The sequence below is a fragment of the Chironomus tepperi genome, unplaced genomic scaffold (genome assembly GCF_022539635.2).
Source record: "Chironomus tepperi strain 1889 unplaced genomic scaffold, CSIRO-AGI_Ctep_v1 contig_465, whole genome shotgun sequence".
Classification (NCBI taxonomy): Eukaryota; Metazoa; Arthropoda; class Insecta; order Diptera; family Chironomidae; genus Chironomus; species Chironomus tepperi.
In genome coordinates, this window is record NW_027226587.1 from 1193947 (window position 1) to 1221258 (window position 27312).

Genomic DNA, 27312 nt, shown 5'->3' on the forward strand with positions numbered 1-27312 from the left:
TCCTCCTTTTTTCCCTCCTATTTTTTTGTCTCTTAATTCTGCACTGGTTTAACATATTTGAGAATCGATGATAAAATATGTTAATTCTATGAAACCATTATCATTATAAAAGCATGTGTAATTCTTAAGGTGATGAACATTTTTGAAAAATTTATATTATGATGATGTAATTAATGCCATGATGAATGTATCTGCTCTTATATAATGTGAGGAAACAAAAATTAAAAAATATATATGCAATGAGTATGAATATATCTTGATAAAAGTCTGAATCTAAATATATGATTAATAGCTTAGTAAAACATGATGGATAAAGTGCTCTTTCTAAAAAATTAAAAGGAATTCTCATTTGAATCGCGTGTATTGTAATAGGTGCATGATGTGAATCTATTCAAATAGGAGTTCCTTAAAAATTTATATATATACATATATCGGTCAAAAAAAAAAAGTAATACATTTAAAAATTTTAAATATGTATATTTATCTCATTTATTTTTTCAAAAAATCAAAGAAAGAATATAAATATAAGCTTATTGGATATAGTTAAGCATTAAAACAAAAAGAAATATTAAGTATCAAGATTATAAAGGCAAATAAAACATTGGCGATTTTGAAAATAAATCAAAATTATTAATTTTTCTTATCTTTAATATCCTTTGATGCTACAGCAGCAACTAAAGCCGCACCGCGTCCACTACCGTCTTCAGAGAGTACAAATTTAAAGTTATAATTTGATGGAACGATTTCCTTAATTGTTTCAGTCATGAGATCATGAAATTTAGGATGGAATCGATATACGGAACCGTCAACTCCAATTGTGATGTCTGGATCGCCTATTCTAAGCATTAATGTTGCTAACGCGCTTGATACAAGTTGTGCTGCACGCCGACTAATCACTTCACAACAATATCTTACAATTCTACAGTCTTCATCTGTTGCATCGTGAATATCCAATTCACTTAATATTTCTCTGGCTACTGTAAAGACATCTTCATCCTCTGCTTCTATCTCTGATACATATTTTGTATAGAATTGATATCTTGTCGTGAGCTTTTTTGAAACATTTCCATTAAAAAGGAGGTTTTTCTCTGCGAGCCTTACAATAACAAGTCTGACTAATTCACCCATGTACATTCCTGGTTGCGATAAAGGAGAATGATTAGGGGTTCATTTATGGATGGGGTAACATTGAATTTCAAACAAAGCATGCTGTTGTCAATTTCTTGAGTGCCCTAAGCAGAGTTCCAAACAGACACCTGTGACAGACAAAAACCCTACAATTTCTTGATAATTTGTAAAGTTTTATAGGATTATCAAGAATTTGTACGGTTTTGCTTGTCACAGGTGCCTGCTTTGCAACTCTGGTCCTAAGGAACCGTTCAGTCATTGCGTAACGCTTTTATGGGTAAGAGGGGATGGGTTGGGTCAGAAGTGAACAGAAATGTAATTTAAAAACCTTCAATTTTTATAATTGGAACCAAAAAATTAGCAGCAATTAGCTATGCCAAGAAATTCGATTTCATGTTCCCCAACCTTATTATTTCATAGAAATATAGCACAGCAATAAATTTACCTGATATCATCTTTTCAAATAGTTGATTGCCGGCATTAATACTGTTTTCGTCAACATCTTTATCGTATATTGTTCTTATTTCATTTAAACTTCCTTTTTCACCAAACGCGCCGAATTCCGTATTTATGATGACATTTTCATCGCGTACCTTGTCATCTGTTTCAAAAAATTCAGCCTTGCATGATTTTTCCATATAACATGCGTTTGTACCGGTTCCAATAATGACGCCGATTTTACAATTATTATATTTCCATGCACAACTCATTAATGTTCCTGTCGTGTCATTAAGAATTGCACAAACGAGGATTTTAATGTCCTAAACGGATGTAAAAAAAATTATTGGAAATTTTCTAGTCGCGGACCAAAAAAATAAATTCCTCACATTTCTCCTACTGATGGCATCTTCAAGTAGTTCGACGACATTTTTATTAACCACGTCACTACAGTTAAAGCCTTTTGTCCACTTAATCAATAAACCTGTTGTAAGTCCATTCTGTTGGCATGGAAATGAAAATGTAAATCCCAATGGCAACACTTCATCATTAACTTTCTGTTCCTTAACAAATTCAGCGAGACAATATGCAATATGATCAAATAATTCCGTTCCTGATCCAAGCATAACACCTTGTGGTATTGCATAAATTTTGGACTTAAATTCATAATCCTCTTCACCCTTAAGATTAATAAGTAGAACACGAAAATTTGTACCGCCTAAATCTAATGCCAAAAACTTTCCAATCTCACTGCCTTCCGGTAGTTTAGTCACATATGTCACAAAACACTTTACTTCCGATTCATCATGTGTGGCTTTTTTTAATCCTTTCTTTATTTCATGCTCAAAATTAATCATCACATTCTGTAATTTCTTAGTATCCAAAACTAAATCACAGTCGATTAGGTCATGAATTTGCTGTGAAACTTTTGTCATGTTTGGTGTAGATTCCTATATAGGAGTAGGGAAAGTATATGTTATGTTATCAAATGAAGAGCTAAAACAAGACTAATTTCTTTTTTAAATTCGGTTAAGCATAATATTTATACAACTCTTTTTTTTGTCGATAGCAAAAACTGTAAAGATAAAAGCTATCGTATGGCATATAGACGTATATTGTTTCTATGTATTGTGCATATATCAACACACAAATGTCAGAATTTCTTCGGCAAGACAAAACATTCAACTCTCGCGTTAAAATGCCTTTGAAGTCTCTTTTTTGTGTGATTTCAGGTGTTATCGGATGTACCGGGCCATTCATGTATTCATTATCACTTAGCATAATAACTGGATTGTTGAATAATATTAGTATTTCTCTGTGTGACTGATTGCCGGGTAATCAGAATTGTTTAAGTACCCCCTAATTAATTATTATTTTTATTGCACCCATCAATTTCTGTTAGACCGTAAAGTATATTTAATTTTAAAATAAATTTCTGCGAAATTCAAGTTATCTTATCAAGCCTTTGTGTGCATTCATAAATTAATAAACAAAAATATTTATTGTACCCCCGCGACACATTTCAGAGATAATTACAGTAAGCAAATAATTTGTACCTTAAACAATTTTTTGGCAATTACTTGTTGTGGATGAAGTTGGTGAGACAACCAACACGGTCAATATAATTAAATAAACTAAAAGATGTATTATTTTGAATTACAAATGTTTATATACGATATTGTGAGTCACGTTGACTGCGGGAACTTTTGTTTTGGGTTATTTTCAGTTAGCCAGAATCATCTCAATGAGTAGAATGAAGAAGAAGATTAAACAATTATTCTTAAGTTGGGTTTTTTGTTAAAACTCGAACAAAAAAGACCGTAGGAATCAATGTAAATGATAAATTAAATTTTAAAACTTTAACGGTTTTTTAAAAATCAAATTTTTTACACTGAAATGAGATGAAGTTGTATTACTGAACGATTTTTTATTCAAAATAATTCATGAAATTATGATTGGTTTTTAAATTGATTCGTCTAAGACAGTGTTGTCCAAATTTTTTGGCGCCACTACACAATTTATTGGTAAGCCTCGACCGGGACCGCACACGGTAAACGGTTCATAACACTTCCTAAAATATTCTGCGGCATACTAATGTGTATAGTATGAATAACACTGATCTAAGGATTACTTGAACTTTTAGAATAAACAATTGACATTGAAATGCTGTTCGTGCCTTACAACTCCAAGATTCACTTCATCACACAGGCCAGTGATGGACAGCCATTTATTTTTTGCGGCACATCTTAAGGAAAGCATCAAACAAAACCGCACATAACATACGATTGATCGAATTCCAAAAAATGTTGACGACCCTCTGCACAGATTGTCCATCACTATCATAGAACGTTAACATTGCATCACCTCCCAAATTAACAAACTTCTAATTATATTCAACAAGACATTTGGTCTAAAGTGTGGTAAGTGCGCACGTAAACAATAATAATCATTCATCGTCATCCATCGTCATATTCTTGGAAATTCGATCGGAAGCAATTATCAAGTCTTAAGTAGTAAACAAACTTTTCTTCTTTACAATCATATGACTTTAACTTGTGTACATACACAGTTGTGCATCTGGGGGTGGCTTTTTAATGGAATTCCGTGGATTGTTGATAACTTCTATAGGTGCACTTCTTACACCAGAAGTACAATGTGTTCGGTAGATGACCGATAATTCGCTGTATTAACGAAAAGACATAAAGTAGCCTTGAAGGCACCATGAGAACTGATTTCGGATTGTGCACAATTGCGCCGTTCTGGTTACACTTGAAAATAATGATATTTTAAGTTTCTATGGTCTAGCTACACTCCTGCTGGACACACCCTTTTTTAGTTACTAGAAACTGACTAATCGCACTAGTGAAATTGTAAATATTGTAAGTACATAACAAAAGTTCTATTTGTATTGTAGATAAATACATCAACACTGTTTATGCAGAAAGAATGAATTTCATGGACAAGACTGCAAAGTAGTTATATTCTAGCACAGGATGAACTTCAAGATATAATCGATATTATGGTATATTTTTGAAGTGTCATATAATACTCGATGTTTTATAGAACGGCAATAACGAAAGCTTCAATTTCGACGAATTTTAGGTAATCAAGTTTATTGGTGCTTATCATGTGCTTAAGCGATGTTTGTAATTGATATTTATAGAACCACGCTATATGACTGGCAATTTCCTTAATTAAATTGGATTTTTTTAGTGATTTAAAAGCTTTAATAATGCAGAAGTAGTCAAGAATCGTGTCAGAGATAAGCTTCTGAAGTTCTTAACTGCAGAATGACTCAACTACGACATATTGCTAACTATTTTGTCACATTTTTTATACCTATATAAAATTCTTCCAAGGTTGAACTTTGCAGCACAAAAAAATGGCATAGATTTTCAAATATTATGACCAGACTAGTACAATAGATATAAATTAGCATTCAGTTTAAGGCAGGCATGTATCATAAAAATGACATTTTTGTCTAGCCTTTTAAAACAATTGGTTGAACTAACAGTAACCTGGAATTCATTAAAATGAGATTAAAAGAATTCTAAATACCAAAATATTAAATTTCACACTTAATTTAGTCTCAAGTTACTTCGTGAGTGCTTCATACTTACAAGAAAATGATCATTTCTCCTGATCATATTTGATAACTTAATCATCTGTGTGCAACTACGTCTGCATTTGTTTGTATTTACAATAATCTTTTCATTAGCTGTTAATTTCTTCTCACAATTTCCACATCATTTCATATTAATAACAAGTTTTATGCAATTTGTACTAGTTGAACTTTGAAGAAGTCGAAACAAAAAACGCAAAAGAAGAAAAGTAAGCAGTCGTTTTAGGTAAGTGATCTGGTATAATAAAAAGAAAAGATCTACAGCTTAATTTGCACAGAAAATCGTTTGAAAATGTTTGGATTGTGATTCATAGTAGCGCATTAAGTTTGAAGCATGATTTAAACACGTGCTCGTTAAACACGTTGATTTCATGCTGATTTGTCGTTTTCTTCTGTACCTGGGTTAGATGCTTCGAGGATTTTTGAGGTGTGTTAATGTCTTGATCCGGTTTCATCATTTACCTGTGAATTTTGGATAATTTTGGACAACACAATGTGTTCGCTAGGACATACCAATATCGCTGATTTAACAGTAATACTCGAAGTTGTCCTGACGACTTCGTGACGGTTGATTTTTAGTTTGCTTCGCTGCACTGTAAAGCTTTTGAGACCTGCTTGAATTTTAACAAGGTTTTCATGAATTAGATCGGTGGTGGGCAGCCTGTTTGCCACCATATTTTTTCGGATGCTCCATGAACCGTATGTCAAGGTTATGTTATCACCAAAGTGTGCCACGAAAAAAAAAGTTGCTCAATTCTGAATTAGATATTTAAGAAATCCTTTGAAATTGAAATTTTGAGATTTTCATTCAGAGCAATTTCAAGTTTGCTGAGTAAATATGCTAAACACGTCTGCCATGTCGAATTGATTCAATTTTCAGCATGATTCAATAGGTAGCTAATAATTATCACCAAATCATCTCTAAGCCTCCTTAAATTAATTGGAAAACTCATTAAATTATAATTATCTACTTAAATCCAAATCATTCATAATGATTCCTTTACTCTAAGCAAAAAATTTATACTAATAAGATAAATCAAATTAACATTACACACGTTTTGTTTACGGTAAGACATCGAGCATGGAGTTGAACTTGGAATTGTGAATGAATGAATTAATGCAACAGCAAATTATGTAAATTTTTTGTTTCTTTCGATTTTTTTTATTGCTGGAAAATTTCTCTATTCATACATGAAGTTCACGTACAAGAATCAATTAAATGGCAAATTTCTTTTTCTCTCGTTTAAAAGAAAATGCAAGTGTTTTGTGATGTTCAGCCTAGTAATTATTACTGCTACATATATTTTTGGTCTGATCATTAAAATGTTTTTGTAGTTCATTGATCTTAGATTAAGTCTTGCAGATCAATAATGTCAAAGATTGCTAAGTTGGAGATCTTTCCTTCAGTGTTGTCCAAACTATATGCTACAGCACTCTAGAGAGCCGCCGAATAATTTTGAAAATAACATGAACCGTGTGCCATGTGTGGTTTAGATCGAGACTTATCACTAAGGTGTGCCGTGGCACAAAGAGCTTTGGCAATACTGGCCTATATTGAATCAAGCTTTAGCTATTTGCTTATTACATCCTTTAATTCGAGAAGTAAAGTGCCGGAAGCTTAGTGACACTCCATACATCTAATTGCTCTAATGTATATATTTTTGTAGGTGGGGTAAGAAGGGGTGATATACGTCATTTGTAACTGTAGTGGATACGCAGCTCACAGATTCTATTGTGTTCTACAGATAGAAATGTCACCAAAGAAATGATGTGGATCCAAATGTGAGCTTTAGGTGTAGATTTTAACCCGAATTCTCACTTGCTAAACTGTCTTTAACCTTGTAACGCATATAATGCGCTCTGGATCTACGTTACGATCTGAACAGCCAAACTATAGTTTCTATTAAGTTCAAAATTCATTACCAGGATCAAAAACATCCAGCAACATCATTCCTTATCAGGAAATTTACATGAATTTCCAAAAACAAGCGTGAGATGCTGCGAAAAGCAAGAGAAACCCCATACCAAAAATTATTCATCAGAGCAAAAACTTAGCTTGATGCTCTTGTGAGAAATGCTGGCGAATACATTTTCTATGAGAATTTACTTCAACTATCCATTGTATGCCTTTTTTTACATGCCTTACCTTACCTTTATGTCTCGAAGTATAAAAGTGAATGTAGAATTAGGTGTTTCTTTAGTTTGATTTGAACTGTTGGATAGTGCATATAAATATAGTAATAATAAGTAGCCTTAGCTGATTTTTTATTTTAGTTAGCAAATATGTTGAAATATTCGGTTAGTTACAAGTTTCATTGAATAATTATAAGTGTCTCATTTCAATTCATTTCTTTATAAACATTAAAATTGTTAATCCGGATATATAAATTACCAAGAAGTAGAGTGAAGTTTATTGCATTGCTGAGTTTCCTAGAAAAATTATGCAAATTTTATTGTCAGACAAAAAAAATCTGTCAACAATCAAAGGAACTCATATGTGACAACTAAAGGACATAATATTGAGTTTTGGATGTCATAGGATACAAAGTCTTAACTAGGATATGCAGAAATCATGTCAAGTTACTTGCAATGAACTGATTTAATTATGCAATTTAAAAAACCAACGCCTACTATTTCTATTAATAGAATTCAAGCTGCGATAAAACCAAATTCATGTTCAATCGATTTATTAATATGCAAATTTCCTGGTCTTTAAAGAGGAAATCAGACAAGCAACAAAAAAATTTGTCAAACAATTTCGACGCATGATCATTGAACTTAATCTTGAAGAAATTGTTTAGGAAATAATCTCAAAGAAGTGAAAGCCAAGGATTTTGTGCAATTAAAATTGTTTCACGGGATTTTGCAAGAGAATTAAGCTCTGTGAACAACATTGTGTCAATATCAACATCGTTTCCTAACAATTATGACATGCTTGATTGGATTTGAAATATTTTAATTGAAGGAATAACATTGAAAGTTCCAGGAAAATTCAAAAGATTTTCTTAAATTTAAAGATTCTCAATTGTTTGACTTCTTCTAATGTTTTTAAAGCATTGAGTATTGAAGCTTTGGAAGTTCAATATTAATTGATTCAATCAATATTGACAGTAAATAACTCCCCTAGAAAATCCCATAAGAACAATTGCATTATGATACCAAACAATGGAATTTTAAATTTCATCAGTCGTGCCAATAAACAGCTTTCGATTGAGGCTTTCATAAACTATATTTAAGTCCAATTAAATTAAATTAAAAATTAATTGGAAATTACAAAACCAGACTTGAATCAATCAGATCGAAAAAAAACTTTTCCGTAGCAACAGAATCAGAACTAGACAAGATAATGCGATTAAGTAATAAATTAAGGAAGTGAAAGTAATAAGTTTTCATGCGATTAATATTAGTACATACATATATATCAACTATGCGAAATATTCTAACACAAAGGCTAGCCGTCCTTGACCAAAATCGTGAACGAATATTTATTGTGCTATGGTAATATACGAAATGGCATAAAGAATTTAACCATTAAATGATTTGGCCTGTAGAAAATAATTTACTATAAATATGAGGCTATTGGCAATTGTTGGCAATATAATACTTTATAGGTAACCAAACTTGAGATGAATTAACATTAAAGACATGCGGAATAAAAACATCTCAATCGTCATGACTTAATAAAATAGACAATAATTCAAATGAAGAAATACAGACGATTTAGACTCAGCTGAGATCAAATTAAAAAAAGTTCATGTCGTGTGTAAAGGTCGTGAAATGGCTGCTTGCTTGCTTTTGTGATACCATTACCATCAAATTTCATACTTTACTGCTTATTGTGCATGAGACACTCAAACTGTACAGGAGAAGAGAAAAAATTAACAGTTTAAGATCATTATTAATTTGTTGGCATTATGCCGTGTAAATACGGCGTCTTATTAAGCTGAGACATATTTCTACTCTTTTTTCAAGTTTATTTCCACATATCTTGAGTGCATTATTTCGCTATCGCTACTGTTAAACTCTATACTTGTGTTGCATAATGACTCCTCCTATGCATTTTGATGAAGTGAATTAGAGACACTCGATAAGCTTTATAAATGATCTATATTTATTTTTTCTTTTAATGGTGTCTTGTGGTTATGTTTTGAACATTTGTGAACTTTTAAGAATTTTTAAGCTTTTATTTCCATATTTATTGATTTAATACCTTCTTTGTGACTCATAAAGTAATCCTCAACTTCCTATTTCCTTCCAGTTAATCGTTTTATGCTTAGGAGTCTGTTTAGCCCAAGATTATGATGAATATCGACCAGAACCTAGAAGCTTAAGCAATGCAAATCGATTCCAATTTCAACAACAAGAAGCTAAATCAACAACAACGGAAGCTCCTGTAGCAATTTTAAAACAAATTAATAGACATAATGATGGTAAATTCAATGTCAAGTGACTTAAAAATTGTCATTAATCATTATAAATTAAAATTTGTTGTCTAGATGGAAGTTATACTTATGGATATGAAGCAGCTGATGGAAGTTTTAAAATTGAAACAAAAGCAGCTAATGGTGATGTTAAAGGAAAATACGGATATTTCGATGGTGAACGTGTTCGTGTAGTTGAATACGGCGCAGATCGTCATGGATTCCAACCTTCAGGCGAAGGAATCACTGTAAGTTCTCGGACATAATTTTGATGATTTGAATGGGATAATTTACACAATTTTACAGGTTCCACCACCTACATTAGTTGAAGACAGATTATTAGACGAAGAAGAATATGAACAGCCAAGACGACCAGTCGCACAAAAACCAAAAGTAATTCCTTTAAATTAATATAAAGCCATAAAAATTAATTTAATTAATTAATTCATTTAGCAACAACAACAGCCTCAATATCGTCCACAACAAAATTATGCTCCAGCTCCACAAAATAGACCACAGGCTCAGCCTCAACAATTTTACGATTACGAGGAAGAAGTTGTCGCAACAACACCAAAACCTGTTCAGCCACCTCGCCCAAAATATCAACAGCCTCAATATTCTGCCGCTCCAGTGCCGCCTCGCCCACAATTCGCAAATGCTGCACCGGTTGGCATTGTCTATGCCGATGCAAAACCTTCAAAATCATTCAAGCAACAGCAGCCACAATATGATGCATACGAAAATCGTCAACCAGCTCAATTTCCACAACAAGAATACAATCCATCACCAACACAAGCCCCACAAGCTCCACAACAAAATTACAATGCAAATCGACCAGCTGATTTTCCACTTTTTACACCAGTGAACTCACGTGCTGATGTCTTCAAGAAGGCACAGAAAGTAAGATCTGTTTATAAAATATCTCATAGACGAAAAGGTTTTAAGAAACGAAAAATAACAGCTAAAAGAAAGAAGAATAATGTTTATTTTGTCGTCCGCAAGAAGCGACGATTCTATTTTTAACAGACTGTCTAACTGACAGTCGAATTAATCATATCAATGTTAATCACTATCATGTTCAACTGATGCCAAAAACCGTTAAATTTAAAATAATTCAAATTTATTAAAATTATTATTATATTTACAGCCAAGTCCAGTTCCACCCCGTCCACAAGAGGCTTATACAGAAGCTTTTGCCCCACAACAATCATACCAGCCACAATATTCCGCACCACAACCCCAACCCCAACCTATTCAACAACAACAACCCCAAAGACCCTCATATGCACCAAAACCACAATCACGTGGTACAAGCATTTTAGATCAGCTTCAAAAAGACTATGCACTTCCACAAGGTGGTTCAGCAGCATTGCACGATATTTCATTTGGATATTCATTGCAATGAGTGTCTTGAGTGACAAACTATCTCTTTACTGATGATCTTTAATTCCTTTCTGAAGTAAAAAAATTACTCTAATTTATTCGAGAAATAAATTTCTAAAAAGATTTATTTAAAAACATAAGAAACATTGTATTTAATTATATACATACTACATACTTCATTTTCAGGAATAATGAACGGATTTAACTGACTCTTTTATTTAACTGTATTTAACTGTAAGATAAAATTTAAAATGATTCCTTTGGTTTAACGTGTTATTGCAAATAATCCGCGTGAAAATCGTTTGTTTACGTCAAAAAATATGTAAATAAACTGTTTATATCCACATTTTCCAATGTTTTCTACAATCATCACGTAAAAGTTAATTAATCTTTAAGTATTAGCTTATACTGAGCTCATGTCATTGACTTTTTAAGTTATAATTTGATAAAGTTTTAAAATTATCGCAAAGGTAACTGACACGAATAATTCTTTTCAAATTTTGTTCGTTATTTTCCATATATTTTCTCACCAAAATCAAGTAAAACTGAGAATTTAACGGTTTTTTAAAATTTGAATTGATTTATGAGTGTTCAGTTCCTCCTCTTTTTAAACACACTGAACGCACTCTAAAAAGCGTCTTTTTCAGTAAATTGCAAAAAATAAAAATATTAAAATAATTAATAGAAGTCAACAATATCAACATATATTTCAGTTCATTTGATGTAGAAGCATCAAAAAAAGATGAACGCATTTTTAGAGTTCATCGAAATCGATAACTTTAAAAGTTATAAAGGAAAAGTGATTATTGGCCCATTAAAAAAGTTTACAGCAGTAATTGGACCAAATGGAAGCGGTAAGAAACATTAATTAAACTGTTAATCAATAGATACTAATGTATTTTAATAATTTAAGGTAAATCAAATTTTATGGATGCCATTTCATTTGTTATGGGAGAGAAAACAACATCACTTCGTGTCAGAAAACTTGGAGATTTAATTCACGGAGCATCCATTGGACGTCCAATATCCAGACATGCATCAGTAACTGCAAAATTTAAATTAAGTGATGGAACCGATGTCAGTTTTTGTCGTACAGTATCTGGATCAGGTTCAGATCATCGTATTAATGGCTCGAGTGTTACAAGTTCAGTTTATGCTACAGAATTAGAGAAACTGGGCATTAATGTTAAGGCAAAGAACTTTTTGGTCTTTCAAGGCGCTGTTGAGAATATTGCAATGAAAAATGCAAAAGAACGTACTCAATTATTTGAAGAAATTAGTGGATCTGGATTGCTTAAGGATGAATATAATTCCTTAAAGCAGGAGATGATGACTGCTGAAGAAGAAACACAATTTACCTACCAGAAAAAGAAGGGCGTTGCTGCTGAACGAAAAGAAGCAAAATTAGAAAAGCAAGAAGCCGAAAGATATGCTCGCTTGCGTGAGGAATATACAGAAAAGCAAGTTATATTTCACTTATTCAAGCTATACCATAATGAAAAGGACATCCAGCGTTATAATGATGATCATAAATCAAAGCAACAAGAATCCAAAAAGCTGGAAGACAAAAAGACTCGTGCCGATGAAGTATTGCGTGACAAAAAGAAAGAAGGTGGAAAGATTGCAAGAGATTTAGCTAAAATTGAGCAGGATATTCGAGAAGCTGAAAGTGATATGAATAAGAAACATCCATTGTATATTAAAGCAAAGGAAAAAGTCGCACATACACAAAAGAAACTTGATGGAGCTCTAAAAACCCTCGAACAAGCACGAAAAGCAGATGAAGCACATCAATCAGACATCCGAAAGCTCGAAGATGAATTGAAAATAATTGTTGATAAAAAGAAGAATTTCGAGCAAGAGATTGCACTTGATTCAAAGAAACGAGGCAGTAACATTCATTTGGAACAGGACTTCCTTAAAGAATATGATCGTTTAAAGCAACAAGCCGATCTCAAATCAGCAAAGTATCTCGCAAAATTAGACAGCATTAATCGAGAGCAGAAATCAGAACAAGATTTGTTAGACTCTGAAATCAATAAAAAGTCACAGCTGGATGAAACGTTCAAAAAGTACAGCAGTGAGAAGGAAGAAGCAGTTAAGAGAAAAGAGAAATTAATTGAACATATTAAGTCAAGTGAAGCACAACTGCATGAACAGATGAGAAATAAGGAAGAATTGAGTAAAGATGTTGGATGTTCTCGTGAACGTCAATTAGAGCTACAACGTGAAATTCAGGATGTCAATGATCAACTTGGTGATGCCAAGAATGACAAACATGAAGATGCTCGCCGAAAAAAGAAGCAAGAAGTCGTTGAAATGTTTAAACGTGAAATTCCTGGCGTTTATGATCGAATGATTAACATGTGTCAGCCTACAAATAAGAGATACAATGTAGCAGTAACAAAGGTTTTGGGTAAATATATGGAAGCAATTATTGTCGATACTGAAAAGACAGCACGAAAATGTATTCAAATGCTGAAAGATCAAAAATTGGAAGTTGAAACTTTTCTACCTCTCGATTATTTACAAGCTAAGCCGTTAAAGGAACGACTAAGGTAAGTTGTCTGCTGATTAAATTTGAATTTTAAAAAATTTGTACGGTTTTGTAACATTTTATTTGAAAATCAGAACCATACAAATGTTTTAAAATTCATTTGAATTTCAAAAATCCGTTAAAAATTCATTCAATCTATATCTCTTCCACAGAACAATTCAAAGTCCAAAAGGGGTCCATTTAATTTATGATGTCCTCAGATTCGATCCACCTGATATAGAACGAGCTGTTTTATTCGCAACAAATAATGCATTGGTTTGTGAGACACCTGAAGATGCTATGAAAGTAGCATATGAAATGGATCGTAGCCGATATGATGCACTTGCTTTGGATGGAACATTTTATCAAAAATCTGGTATTATTTCTGGTGGTTCTCATGATTTGGCGAGAAAAGCTAAACGTTGGGACGAAAAACATATGAATACATTGAAATTACAGAAGGAGAAGTTGAATGAGGAACTTAAGGATGTGACGAAGAAGACACGAAAACAGAGTGAATTAACAACAATTGAATCTCAAATTAAAGGTATTGAGAACCGTTTAAAATATAGTAAAAATGACTTGTCGACAAGTGACAAAACAATTCGTGATTATGATCGTTGGATGAACGATCTTCAAAAAGAGCTTGACCTTATTGGACCAAATATCAGCGAGATTGAACGTCGTATGATGAATCGTGATGCTAAGATTCAGGAAATTAAAGGAAAGATGAATACTGTCGAAGATGAATATTTCAAGAGTTTTTGTAAGAAAATTGGCGTTGCTAATATTCGTCAGTATGAGGACCGTGAATTGGTATTACAGCAAGAACGTGACAAGAAACTTGCCGAATTTGAACAACAAATTGACCGAATAAATACAAATTTAGATTTTGAGCGTAGCAAAGATACATCTAAAAATGTACAGCGATGGGAACGAACAGTTCAAGATGATGAAGATTCATTGGAATCGCTTAAACAAGCTGAAAAGCGTCATCGTGATGAGATTGATAAAGATAAAGAGAAAATTGAAACTTTAAAGTTAGAGAAACAGAATAAAAAGAAGCTTGTCGATGAAATGGAAGAGGATACATCCAAAGCACGTCGTGATGTTGCTTCCTTAGCAAAGGATATTGCCTCACTTTCCCATCAAATTCAATCAATTGAGAATAAAATTGATACAAAAAGGAATGAACGATTGAATATCCTGCGTCAATGTAAAATGGATGACATCCAGATTCCAGTGGTCGGCAAAGGAAATCTCGATGATTTTCTAACAGACCAAGACACGTCAGATCCATCAACATCAAGTAATATCCAATCAAAAATTAATGACATACAAGTTGATTATCGATTGTTGGCTAGAAATTTGAAGGATATTGATGAGCCTGATCAAGTCAAAAAGTCAGGTGACTCACTTAATAAGGAACTGCAGCAGAAACTCGATACAATTGAGAAGATTCAAACGCCAAATTTAAAGGCAATGCAAAAACTTGATGCAGTCACTGAAAAAATTCAAACGACAAATGAGGAATTTGAGAATGCAAAACGAAAAGCTAAGAAAGCCAAGGCAGCATTCGAAAAAGTCAAAAATGAGAGAATCGCTCGATTCAATAAATGCCTGAATCACATTTCGGAAGCAATTGATGGAATTTATAAGGCATTGTCGAGAAATGATGCTGCACAAGCATTTTTGAATCCTGACAATCCAGAAGAGTCTTACATTGACGGTATTAACTACAATTGTGTAGCACCTGGCAAGCGTTTCCAGCCAATGAGTAATCTTAGTGGTGGTGAAAAGACAATTGCTGCACTTGCGTTACTTTTTGCTATCCATAGCTATCATCCATCACCATTTTTCGTTCTTGACGAGATTGATGCTGCACTTGATAACACAAATATTGGAAAGGTCGCTAAGTATATCCGTGAACAGCATGACTTACAAACAATTGTCATTTCATTGAAGGAAGAGTTTTATGGACATGCAGATATTTTGATCGGAATCACACCACAGCCATCGGATTGTTTAGTGTCTCGTGCATTTTTATATGATTTAACTAATTTTGAGAGTAATGAGTAGATGAAAGGATATCCTTAATAACAACAATTTTAAGTAATTTAATTGATTTTTATTAAAATTATTATTTAAATTTAAATGTCTACAAATAAATTTTAGAAAAGCTGTATTTATAACAAAGTTCCTCTGGGTTTCTTAACTTTGACAACTTCCTCTTCTCCTTGATCCTTTGCTTTTTGCTTTCTTCTTTCCAGCTGTTTCTCAATAATCTTAGCATTCATAGCAAATGACTCGGCTATTTCCTTCTCAGTAATCTCATCATTTTCTTCCTCAATTGTCGATACAGTCACGCTGCTGAACTTACCAAGATTTTTGATCTGTTTCTTAACAAATACTTTCTTTTGTTGTGGTGCGACGTTCTTGGAACCATCCTGTGAATCTTTAGCTCTTATTGACTTTGAGATTATGAATGTGACTGCTGGATTATCGAATGTATAGAAAAGTGGAAGTTTGCACTTTTTGCAATTGAATCTCTTTTGCATTTCAATTCCTTTTGATCGTTTGATGTAGATTTTGTCTGGATTATCTTGATTGCATGTAATTTTGTATGCTATTTTTGTGGAATCAAGTACTCTTGCACCATCTTCCTTCCTTAATGGAAGTTTCTCTAGGATCGATATACTCTTGTTTGAATTCTTCTCTGGTTCTGATAGAATCAATGACAGCTGTCCACAGAGGCAGAAAAATGTCTTTAATCGTTCTTCCTCATATTCATGCTTAAAATCGTCTCTTTCCTTTGATGAATCAGAACAAACTATACTTTTTGATATGATTTTCGGCATTTTTAAACGATTTGATAATTGTCTTTTTACTGGATGATTTGATTAGTTATGATATTATGTTTGTGATGTACTAAAGTCCTGTATTTAACTTTATTTCTTGAATTAATAAAAAATTGTAAATTTTCCAATATTTTTGTTTTGATTTTCTTCAGTGAGCAACTGCCTAGCAAACTTTTTGAAATAATGAGTGAGGTTATGATTGTGTCTTTTTGTCTGAATTTTCTTAAAATACTTGCTAATGATGGTTTGAGACATTATTCATACAGCTATGAAAGCTGATTAAGTAAAAAAGATTATTATAATGATGATTAGGTAGTAAAAATTAGTGTTGACTTTAAAAAAGTTGATAAATTATTGATTTTTTGCTAGGACAAAATCCATTATTGATCAAGGATTGCGCATATAAATTTAAAATTTAAAAAACCGTTATTTTCATAACAGACATTTATCTTAGTAATCCATGAATTACTTAATTTTAAAAGTGTTAAAAGTAATCTCAGAATGCGTTTAAAGCAGATGGCAAATTACACAAATCAAAACAATGAAAAGTACCGATGCATAAGAAAATAAGCAAGAATCCCCCTAAAAACTGAGCAAAAAGTTCGTTAATAAAGTGAGCAACTTCAAAATAAGTGAGCGCAAAGTGAGCGATATTTTGAACGCGTTTTGCTGTTTCTCTAGAAGCGTTAAAAAAATTTCATTTTAATATTTTAGTAACATAACTTTCTTGAATTTAATTATTTACAATAAACTTTCCGGTATTTTAAAGTTTCTAAAAGAAATTAAACATATTTAAAAGTGTGGAGAACTCTATATAGCTAGTTAAATTAAGTTTTCCAAAAAATCAACAGTTTGATATTAACGCGTTTTTATCAAGTTGAAGATCAGGAACTATTTTTTTTAGCGCAAAGCATCATCTTAATTTTTTAGTTAAAAAAAGACTTTAATTATAATATTTCTAATATCTAATATAGTTGAATCAATTGATAAAATTGTAATAAAAGTGAACTAATTGGTTATTGATACAAATCCAATTGTTTTAGTTGAAAAGTGATTAAAATTTGATGGATGAGACAAAGAAAAATAAGAAAATGAACGTGTTTAAATCTTAAAATTCATAACTATCAGCGTTAACTCGATTATATCTGAATCAATTCATTAAATAAGCTAAAAGATTAATAAAGTTTCGTACAATAAATCTCAAAGGAAAATGGTTCGAGGTAAGTTAAACTACAGAAAAATGATCAAAACAAAATGAAGCGCACTAAAAAATGCTCAAAAGTTTGACAAAGTTTTGTGAATTAATGATGGCCATAAAATCCATCAAGAATAGCATAAGTCAATCAACTAATTGGCAATGTATAATTTAATCATATTTGTTTGTAAAATTACGAGAGATTTAGGAAATAGTTTAGACCTTGAAGTTGTTTGGGGTTTATGTCTATGTCTCTTTCTTTTTTAAAGTTCCAGCTACTATATCGCGTAAAAGAATGCTTCGCATTTTACACGAAAAAAAATAATATATATGAAAATATACATATTCCATGTTATTTTTGATTTTCTTTTTTATTTCATTCTTCCAAGCCTTCCAAATGCATAAAGTTCGCTTGCACGATTCTATTACAGTACAAAAACTAATTTTTTTTTGTTTTCAATATTAAACTTCTCGCTGTCTCTATTTTACATAAATAAAATTTGTTCGAGAAAAAAATAACCACTTTTTGATATTAGAACATTTTATCGTGGCCGGTAGAAGTGAGATGGAACTATACAGAATGTTTAAAAATATCACCTACATCACATCCGATCACATCACATTAATAAAAAATCATTTACACGCATTTTCTTACGCTATAGTGTGTTTAATGTCGCGTATTGATATTTATTTATTGGGCCATTTCCTACTGAACAAAACATATGTAATTGACTGCATATCGCCTTCTTTTGTCTTTCTTTAAGTAAAAAGTCATATGCTCGAATATTTCTGTGTGACGCAATAATCATCGTTACTGTCGGCATTCGATCTGTTTTGATGGTTAAATGCTGTAAACATTATTTTATGTTTATGAACTGTACAAATGTTTTAGTTGGACAATTAAATATTGAAAGCTATACAATTCCAATTAAAATTCCGTCAAAACCATACAAATGTTTTATGTTGACGGCTAAAACAATACAATTCCATTTAGAATATCACCAAAACCATACAAATGTTTTCAAGTCCAACATTGAATTTCATGTAAACATTTTAATTAAATCCATGTCCATAAAATTCACATAACTAGCATTCCAGCTACAAATTAAGATTAATTACCTTGAATTCCGCCTTATTCTTACATCTCATGACTCGTCAATTTTTCTCTCAATGAAGAAATGTTTCAGCTCATCAATTGCTTTTAAGATAAGACACAATTGTGCATCTTATTTTACTTCCTTCACTTTTTTCTTCGCATATTACGCAATCGACTCTCATTGCGTCTTTAATTTTTCATTATCATGCCAATACACAAAACAAGTGTCCGCAAAATCGAGCAAGAAGAAATCTTTATTTTATTTAGCCACACATGAAATGCAAACAGACATAGTAATGTGGGATTAGTTTGTAATAACCATAATCACAGATATGCTAATTCGTTATACTGTATACTGATTCTTAATTTTTAAAATTTTATTAAATTCTAGGACGTAAACCGCGAGTTCAAAAAGCAAACAGTACAGCAACATCACCATCAAAGAAACTTCCGACAAATAATTTGCTTGTAAATGCATTGTTTGAGGCACATGACAGTGCATTTAGTAGTCCGAAACGAAAAGAATCAAAGATTGATGGTGTACTGATGGAAAATGGCGCTGGAAAGCTTGTAAATGGTAAAGTTAAGCCATTTCGTCCAGCAACACGTTCAACAAGAAAGATTAATGAATATTTTGCCAAATTACCAGCCAATGGAATAATTCGTGTTCAGAATGGACATTCATCACATTCACATTCAGATGATAGCTGTGACTCGATACAGCTTGACTCAAGTTGTGAAATTGTTGAACATATAACAGAAAATGTTCCACCAAATAATATCGAGGATCACGCAATACAATTAAAGCAACAGAAATTATCATCAAATGGACCTATTTTAATGCCTGAAGCTCAATTAGCAAATTCAAACTTATTTTTACAAGAGCCAGTGTTAAAATTACAATTTGATAAAAGTGAAGCCGTTAGTAATGTGACAACAACATCAACAACTATAAAGACATCATTCTTATCAACTGAAATAAATACAAAATTTCAAACTCTGCCACCAACTGAATATATCAATAAAGTACTCAATGTAAATGGATCTCATGATGATAATAATGATACAGTTACAGATGAGCATAAACTCGCATTCTTACTTAATTCAGACAGTAATTCCAGTGATTCTGGTGTTGTTATAAATGGTGATTCCGATGGTCCTGATAATTTACTCAAATCACCATTACATCTAACTGGAAAACGTCATAAACCAACAACACCACATCGAATGATTTTATGTCCATCAACAATCAACGTTGCACCAATTGTTGTTCATCATACTAATAATAATAATAATAATAAGCAAGATGCTGAAATTATTCAACCGTCAAGAAGTCGTGCAAAGACAAAGTAAGATTCATTGCCTTATTTCTCATTCAATTTAAGACATAAATTTTTTCGCGTAATTTTTCACAAAAATGACAGCTGCAAATGAGTTCAAAAACCTCACAAATTGACTTTGAGTCATTAATTTTTGAGGTTATTGATCTTGTTGCTTCTAAGTAGCTTAATTTATGTGCACAAAAAAAATTCATCCAGCACATTCTTAATTCCAATAATTAATTCAACAACATTTACAGACTTCCATTATCAAGTCAAGATGTTGTTCATCAAGACCACGATTATGACATTAAGAAGCCTGAAGAGGCAAAACCAGTAAAGACTGCACCACCAACAGATAACAATAAGAAAGTCACAGAGTTCTTCACAGTTCGTCGAAGTGTGCGAAAAACAAAGAAGGAAGTACAAGCAGAACGTATGAGGAATATCGAGCAGGCTATTTTTGAGGAGAGAGAGGAAGGATTGGCAGTAAGTAGCTGTTGCTATTGTATCCATTCATGTTGCTTAATATCTACATTCATTCTAGGTTAAAGAATTTCCATGTAAAGGCCGCGGAATTGTCACAACGAGACCGTTTCAACGAGGTGAATTTGTTGTCGAATATATTGGCGATCTTATATCCATGGCCGAAGCTAATAGACGTGAGAAAAAGTATGCAGCAGATGATAATACGGGTTGTTATATGTACTATTTTAAGCATAATGATCAACAATATTGGTGAGTTTAATTTCCACCTCAACGGTTTTTCGATATTCAAAATTTTAACGAATTTAAATTTAAATTTTTAAACTCCGTTAAAATTTGAATTCAAAAAGATCGTTAAATTTTCTTTTTAATTTATTAATTCAGTAACTAATATATGAACATTTTACATCCAAAATCTAGTATTGATGCAACAAAAGAGACTGGAAAGTTAGGCCGATTAGTAAATCATTCCCGAAATGGAAATCTGATAACGAAGACCGTGATGATTGGAAAAGATCCACATTTAGTTCTAATAGCAAAAGATGATCTCCCTGCTGGAGTTGAATTAACATATGATTATGGCGATAGATCAAAGGAATCGCTAATACATCATCCATGGCTCGCGTTTTAATGTTTTTCTTATGAATTGTAAAACGAAGTTGAAAATTCATAGAAACAGAAAATTTTTTAACGCTTAATTTTTCCATGTCTTAATACTTTTTTATTTTTTTCTTTCTTCATCGTTTTAAGATGCATAGAAATTACTATTGCTTATTAATTATGTAGATGTTAAAAATTGATATTTTTGGACTTTTATAAATTAAAAGGATTTTAATGATTTTTTGAGAGAGGAATTGCAGTTTAACTTAGTGCATATCATTCAGAAAATGTGCCAAAAGTCATCAGCAATGATAATTATTAGTCGATATTAAATTCAATCCGAAAATGCCCAGTTAAAGATATAAGATAAAGCACAGCAGCTAATCTAAATTCATTGAACTGAACATGATGATTTTATTTTCTGAATTAATTAATTGAAGCTATAGATTACTAATTATTTGCATGCTCTGATCAGACTCAAATTGTCGATTTACTTTCTGAAATACCTAAAATTGTTAAAAATAGGAACTGAATTTCTCTCTCATAAGTCATTAAGTCCTGCCCATAAATCTAACGTTACGAGAATTGTTTCACACCAAAGGTTGACAAAAAAGAGATATTTTTTGACATTGCTGGCTAATTGGACATAATGATTATCATCAAACTTAGACTGATGATCGATGATAAATCTTATTCCAAACTATTAGTTTTTATAATGATTCATAAATTTTATTATGATTTTGGATTTCTGCAAAAAATTTTATTTTTGAAAATTGCCATAAAAAATTGAAAAAAGTTTTGGAAATGAAAAAAGAAAAATAAATAAGTTAAAAAAAATACAAATAGAAAGTTGACGATGAAAATGCCTTAAATATGGATTAAAGACATAAAAAAAATACACGAATGTATTTTGAATATTCAATTATGCTTAATATAATAACTAAAAAGAGAAACACAAATGAAAAAAAGTAAGGATTGAATTCAGGAAATGTATCTCACATTTTTTATTTCTAAATAGATATACATGATAAAGTCAACGGAACAATACGAGAATCAAAAGAATGAGCCTTTCATTCTTTATCTTTCAATGCTGACACATAAAGTTCCTTCAACATGGAGTTTTATGTGCTTTATTTCATAGAAAAAATAGAACATTTTTTTTTGCACCCACCACTAATTTATTTCCACACCAGACCCTTGTGCTTCATTACCAATAACATTTAAACACACAAAAATGTGCATAACAATATTTATGCAATTAATATAAGAATACAAATAAACCAATAGCCGAAATTGATTGGATTTGATTAATAAATGATGTGTGTTGTGGATGATTATCGAGACTTTTTGAGGCAAATTATGTGAGGAATGCAATAATTGAATATTTAACGGTCATTTTAAATTTGAAATTGTTTAAAAACATTTATAAGGTTCTCAAACATACATTGTGATTTTAAAACATTTGTATTGATTTTAGTCATTTGTATAGATTTTGGTCAATTTGTCAATACTGTTGAAGCTATAATACTTTCTAAATTTTTTAATGTCTCTTTATGACCACATTTGAAGTTTTACAGTTGAAAATCAAAACCAAGTGCACTAAAGCGTGCACTGCTTACTTACAGTCTCAATGATGCTAAAAAAAATAATTAATCCACATCTACTCATTATGTCAAGTCCAATAAACTTTAGCGCACCCTCAAGAAACTAATAATTATAGTTATCATAAAGTAGTTAATAAATTTACAATAATTATATTGAAAAACAAAAAAAAAAGGAAGAGCATCAACACATAAAAACACACAATCGCGTTAACTTAAATACATTATAATTTATGTTCTATAAAAAAACTTTTATTAGTTTCTAAAAAATTATATAATTTAGTTTCATTTAGAAAACGGAAAAATGCAATCATTTAATATCAAATTTAACTGCCTAACTTATAGATAAAGAATTGATGTTTAATTAATTTAATTAAAAAACAAAAATTACACATTATATGACAGATTATTAAACATCATCATCATCTGCCTAAATTATGACTATTATCGATAAAGGAAAACGGAGATTGCAGATCAATTATAGTTTAGTTAACTATTTTAACATAATCTAATTAATATAATTCAGCTTTAGATTTATTTTATCTCTTAACATGTAAGAAGCAACAACAATTATTTACTGAGAGATGAATGATTAGATATGTTATTTTTGACTTGAATAAATGTACGAATTTGAAAAATTTAAAAGTTGAACATTTTTATTGAATTTTTTCAGTTTTGTAACGGTCTTTTTGAATTTAAATTGCCTAAAAATAAATTGCAGTTTTTTCCCTGATGTATTCAGCAAATTCCTTCATAACGTTCATTTGAAATTTGAATAATATTTATTTGTAAATTGTTGAATACCCCTTTTCATACAAATAATCAGTCTGTACATAAACTTTGATGAATCAACATCGTAAATAGGATTCGGAAAAAGATAAACTGATACAGTTATCTAAAATTTGCTATCTGGATTTATTTAGCACATTTTTCTTCTTGATTTCAATCACTTTTATCAGTTCAATCTCAAAATAAGGTTTAAATTGCCAAATTTTAATATCACTGACTATTTACATGAAAGAGAAAAAAGGAAGCAACAAAGATCGTTGTTAGGATTGTTCAGCTAGTGATCAAGAATTGTCTCATTGAAGCAGCTGTAACAGATGAAGAAAAAGAGATTTTCGTTTTCAAAACAAACCACGTGTTTTGGACTCTCAATCAGTAGTTGTGATTGACGAAAAGATCGATATTGCCTTGTCGTCCCAACATTTTTGGAACAGAAATTTCATTCCGCGTTGTTGAATCTGATGCATTTAGAAAATTGGTTCGTGAACTCAATCCAGAATATGGAAATTATGGATGATCCATAGAAATTTAATGCACACAATTGCTTGAACAGAATCATTCAAAATTGGACAAGCAGACTTGTTGCTTAAATCACAAAAATGTAGTATCACTTTGACTTGAGCAGCAGAATTATCCTAAAATTTTTCAAAGTAACAAGAATTTGTCAAAGCCATCCTTATTGATTCTTGTCCTTTTAATCTGTTTCAAATTGATCATAAAGAAAGTTGTGCATTGAAAGCCATATGCAGATTTAAAATTGATAAATGTCAACAACATGAAAATCCAATCAGCTTTCAAATCGAGTGTGAAGAAGTGAATGACAAAATAAATGATGAAGACTACTATCAGCAATCATTTATGCCATATACAGACATACCGAAGTGATTGGAGTGAACGAAAAACTTTAATGACAATGAGAATAAAAAAGAAGCGTAGACTGCACAGTGATTTATGGATCATCGCATCATTGGAAGCGTTGAAAAATGATTGCATTAAAGATATGCTTTATTGTGCTTTATCCTATTATAGACTTTATATTGTGCAGTATGATACTGCTTCCATATACTTACATGTCAGTTCATATGGGATGTAAAAAAAATTGACTTCAATTGAGATGCATTTATGTCGGAAATTTGAGCTGGAAGTTTACTGAAAAATGGAACTGACTTTGTAATTCATAGATATTATGATTATTACAGTACAATTGCTAGTCATTGTTATATTTCGTTGAAAATTCAGCTTCATAATCCAATTTTTCAGCAACAGCAACAAAGGATTGTAATTGGAAAAAAAGGCTTAAAAATTGTATGTGCCATTTAAATTTCCAACATTATTATTATTACCTTCGTCCCAAACAAGCCGTACCGGAATTAACAATAAAATTGTAGCTTTTATGTACCCAATGTAATTGTGAATTTATTGCAATAATAACCCACTTACCCATATCCAGAAGCATACAATTATAAATTTTATTGAGACAATACAAAAAGGAAGCATCAAATAATATGAAGGATATTTGCTAGCTTATCAGATAACAAATAAATGACTTTGCTTTAAATTGCTCTATTGTTCTGTATAGGAATCTTATAAATTTTATTAGTTGATGGTAAGATTCCGTACAGATGATAAGACAAAAAGCATTACAAAAGTATGACAATGCCAAGACAATTTCTGTCTCGAGTTCTAATTTTAAAAAAGTTACAATAGGATATGAATGCAATCAGTTGGAAATGAAAAATAGTTGGAGCTTAATTTGCTAAAAGGATGGAGGTCATTTGATTTAATAAGTTTAGTTCCAATGAAAGCTGTTGAAACTCTCGGCTGGGTTTAAATTAATAAAGTTTTTGCTTCCTTTAGAGCTTTTAAGAATTCGGAAGTAATGGCACTTGATGATTACTTTCTATTGATCCAATGTGAATCGTAGGAAGTGAATAAAGTTATTGAGGTGTCTATTCTTAGCTGAGATAGCAATCTGTTCTGGCTGCATTTGTTGCAGATGTCCTTACTTCTTTGCAAGAGAAAATGTTATTGTTGGTTTTTTTCCAAGCCACGGGCTTTTACAACCTAATTCTAATTTTTATATTGGATTGAACCATGGTCGTTAGAACGGTAGTCCGACGCTCTAACCACTTGAACATTGTCGCTTTCTCGCTGCTAATGTTATTGCTGGGATAGATACACAAGTTTGTTACACAACCTTGAATGGAATACACAAGGTAAACGACGACCAGGAGCTCCAAAAGCTACTTGACGCAGAACAGTAATGAAAGGATTTCAGCTCAACGTACGGACTGAAAATTTGCCAAACTAGGCGACAGTGACAGCAAAAGAGTCAGATGGAAAGGCTTCTGCTGTAACCTAAGCTCTACATAGGAACATGGTTGCAGTAAGTAAGTATCTTCTATGCATATCATTTCATTCTCTTTTTTCCAACAATCCTGAAATGGGAAGCGTGAAATGGGATGGAATCAGATGTTACTAAGCAGTCGAAGTGACTTCAACTCTTGTCGTCAACATGATGACGATCTTACTGTTGTTCTGTTCGGGCTTAGTTTCAAGTTTTTCAAATAATTTGATACAACACATACATATGCAGTTCAATGACCCCTTATTGGATTTAGATAATCGATGCCAACAATGAGCTACATTGTGTTATTGCTTTCATAGTTCTCCATCCTACAATACAATAAACAGCGTACAGACAATGCCATAAATGGATCTCACATGGAAGTTTAAAAATCCATAAAACTATCGTACTCAAAGGATTCTAATAATGTCCCACTCACGGATATACTTTATTTTAATTAAATTAATATTTCCCAAAATAATTACATCCATATTTTAGAATGACATCCGTAAAAATTGTCTAAGCTTAAGCGTCTGCTCGGTCATTTCATTGAACAATAATTCATTTTAATGCTGAAATTTTTATAATAGTGATAAAATTAAATAGTCACGTTTTTTAGTGCTGCTAGACTTCCATAAATGGCATAGCTTTTTTAAAAGTGGAACCTCCTCCCTTAGTGAGAACACTAAGCATATAATTTAAATGTTTAATGAGTAGAATTGTGCATGTTTGCATCATAAAGAACAATTTGCATTTCACACTTTTTTTTTTGGCTCGTTCCCATTTGTGCATGATTAATGATAATTTCACTTTGTTGGTAGTCGACGCAGAACAATGTTTAGGCAGGAAGGTCGAATTGAAGTTAAATTACTACTTCTACTGTTGGAATTGATAACTATATGTTCATTTTAGTACATGGAAATGCATTATTGAGCATGAAATTACCATGAATAATAACGTCCAATTCAGAGTTGCATAACATGCATCTGTGACTGTTGACAATTTCTTGATAATTTGTATGAATTTGGAAGGAAAACCATGCAAATTATCAAAAATTGGTTTTTGTCTGTCACAGGTGCCTGTTTAGCAACTCTGTTCCAATCAACATCAAAAAAGGGCGTAGAAAGTGATGGAAAATGCTGTGCCAGTTGATATGAAAATGCCTGAAGCTTCGCGATGTATGAAATAAAGAATTGAAACATTTATTGATGAAATTTTAACTGGCGGTTGGCTTTTTTTTTTGGAATTGTAAGGAATATGGCGCATTTTTGGGGTGTGGAACTGTTCTCTTCGAAAGGACCAAAAAAAGGTTGGCCTGAGGATTATACACTGTAGTCTATCTAACAGCTCTTGGTAGACCAAAGAACTCTTGAAAATGTTCAAAATTTGTCAAAAATTCCATTATGGCAGACCTAACCAAGAATTACTCCTTCGTTGACTTTACTGACTGAAACCTATAAAACAGTTTCTGTATCTTCAATATGACAAATATGATT

At 31.7% G+C, this 27312-nt stretch overlaps 5 protein-coding genes across 6 annotated transcripts; 3 read left to right on the plus strand and 2 right to left on the minus strand.

Moving 5' to 3' along the window:
- Nucleotides 1–456: 456 nt before the first annotated feature.
- LOC139099266 (hexokinase type 2-like) lies at nucleotides 457–3201 on the minus strand. Its single transcript, XM_070651687.1, has 4 exons — nucleotides 3123–3201; nucleotides 1956–2516; nucleotides 1574–1889; nucleotides 457–1136 (listed from the first exon to the last, which is right to left on the minus strand). Exons 2-4 carry the CDS (start codon nucleotides 2499–2501, stop codon nucleotides 631–633), a joined length of 1368 nt encoding a protein of 455 aa, XP_070507788.1. The 5' UTR covers nucleotides 2502–2516; nucleotides 3123–3201; the 3' UTR covers nucleotides 457–630.
- Nucleotides 3178–11098, plus strand: LOC139099269 (uncharacterized). 2 transcript variants are annotated; one of them, XM_070651689.1, is made up of 6 exons: nucleotides 3178–3246; nucleotides 9447–9618; nucleotides 9685–9857; nucleotides 9916–10002; nucleotides 10063–10509; nucleotides 10757–11098. In XM_070651689.1, exons 1-6 carry the CDS (start codon nucleotides 3208–3210, stop codon nucleotides 11012–11014), a joined length of 1176 nt encoding a protein of 391 aa, XP_070507790.1. In that variant the 5' UTR covers nucleotides 3178–3207; the 3' UTR covers nucleotides 11015–11098. The 2 variants fall into 2 exon arrangements, with proteins under 2 accessions (XP_070507790.1, XP_070507791.1); XM_070651690.1 differs by lacking the exon at nucleotides 3178–3246 and adding an exon at nucleotides 6989–7486.
- Nucleotides 11099–11616: 518 nt separating this feature from the next.
- SMC1 (structural maintenance of chromosomes 1) lies at nucleotides 11617–15724 on the plus strand. Its single transcript, XM_070651625.1, has 3 exons — nucleotides 11617–11846; nucleotides 11906–13550; nucleotides 13702–15724. The coding sequence occupies exons 1-3, from the start codon at nucleotides 11735–11737 to the stop codon at nucleotides 15605–15607; spliced, it is 3663 nt and encodes a 1220-aa protein (XP_070507726.1). The 5' UTR covers nucleotides 11617–11734; the 3' UTR covers nucleotides 15608–15724.
- LOC139099219 (STING ER exit protein) lies at nucleotides 15635–16528 on the minus strand. Its single transcript, XM_070651626.1, has one exon. The coding sequence runs from the start codon at nucleotides 16384–16386 to the stop codon at nucleotides 15715–15717; it is 672 nt and encodes a 223-aa protein (XP_070507727.1). The 5' UTR covers nucleotides 16387–16528; the 3' UTR covers nucleotides 15635–15714.
- A 671-nt stretch (nucleotides 16529–17199) lies between these two features.
- On the plus strand, nucleotides 17200–21180 carry Set8 (SET domain containing 8). The gene is made up of 5 exons (XM_070651664.1): nucleotides 17200–17606; nucleotides 19069–20026; nucleotides 20257–20485; nucleotides 20544–20734; nucleotides 20903–21180. Exons 1-5 carry the CDS (start codon nucleotides 17597–17599, stop codon nucleotides 21111–21113), a joined length of 1599 nt encoding a protein of 532 aa, XP_070507765.1. The 5' UTR covers nucleotides 17200–17596; the 3' UTR covers nucleotides 21114–21180.
- The last annotated feature ends 6132 nt before the right edge of the window (nucleotides 21181–27312 follow it).

Coding starts and splice junctions, on each gene's coding strand:
- SMC1 (XM_070651625.1), top strand. CDS start 11,735: ATGAACGCATTTTTAGAGTTCATCGAAATCGATAACTTTAAAAGTTAT. Junction 11,847..11,905: donor AATTGGACCAAATGGAAGCG/GTAAGAAACATT, acceptor TAATAATTTAAG/GTAAATCAAATTTTATGGAT. Junction 13,551..13,701: donor CCGTTAAAGGAACGACTAAG/GTAAGTTGTCTG, acceptor TCTCTTCCACAG/AACAATTCAAAGTCCAAAAG.
- LOC139099266 (XM_070651687.1), bottom strand. CDS start 2,501: ATGACAAAAGTTTCACAGCAAATTCATGACCTAATCGACTGTGATTTA. Junction 1,890..1,955: donor ATGCCATCAGTAGGAGAAAT/GTGAGGAATTTA, acceptor ACATCCGTTTAG/GACATTAAAATCCTCGTTTG. Junction 1,137..1,573: donor ATTTGAAAAGATGATATCAG/GTAAATTTATTG, acceptor TATCGCAACCAG/GAATGTACATGGGTGAATTA.
- LOC139099219 (XM_070651626.1), bottom strand. CDS start 16,386: ATGCCGAAAATCATATCAAAAAGTATAGTTTGTTCTGATTCATCAAAG.
- Set8 (XM_070651664.1), top strand. Junction 20,027..20,256: donor AGAAGTCGTGCAAAGACAAA/GTAAGATTCATT, acceptor CAACATTTACAG/ACTTCCATTATCAAGTCAAG. Junction 20,735..20,902: donor CATAATGATCAACAATATTG/GTGAGTTTAATT, acceptor TCCAAAATCTAG/TATTGATGCAACAAAAGAGA.
- LOC139099269 (XM_070651689.1), top strand. CDS start 3,208: ATGTATTATTTTGAATTACAAATGTTTATATACGATATT. Junction 9,858..9,915: donor CTTCAGGCGAAGGAATCACT/GTAAGTTCTCGG, acceptor ACAATTTTACAG/GTTCCACCACCTACATTAGT. Junction 10,003..10,062: donor CAGTCGCACAAAAACCAAAA/GTAATTCCTTTA, acceptor TAATTCATTTAG/CAACAACAACAGCCTCAATA.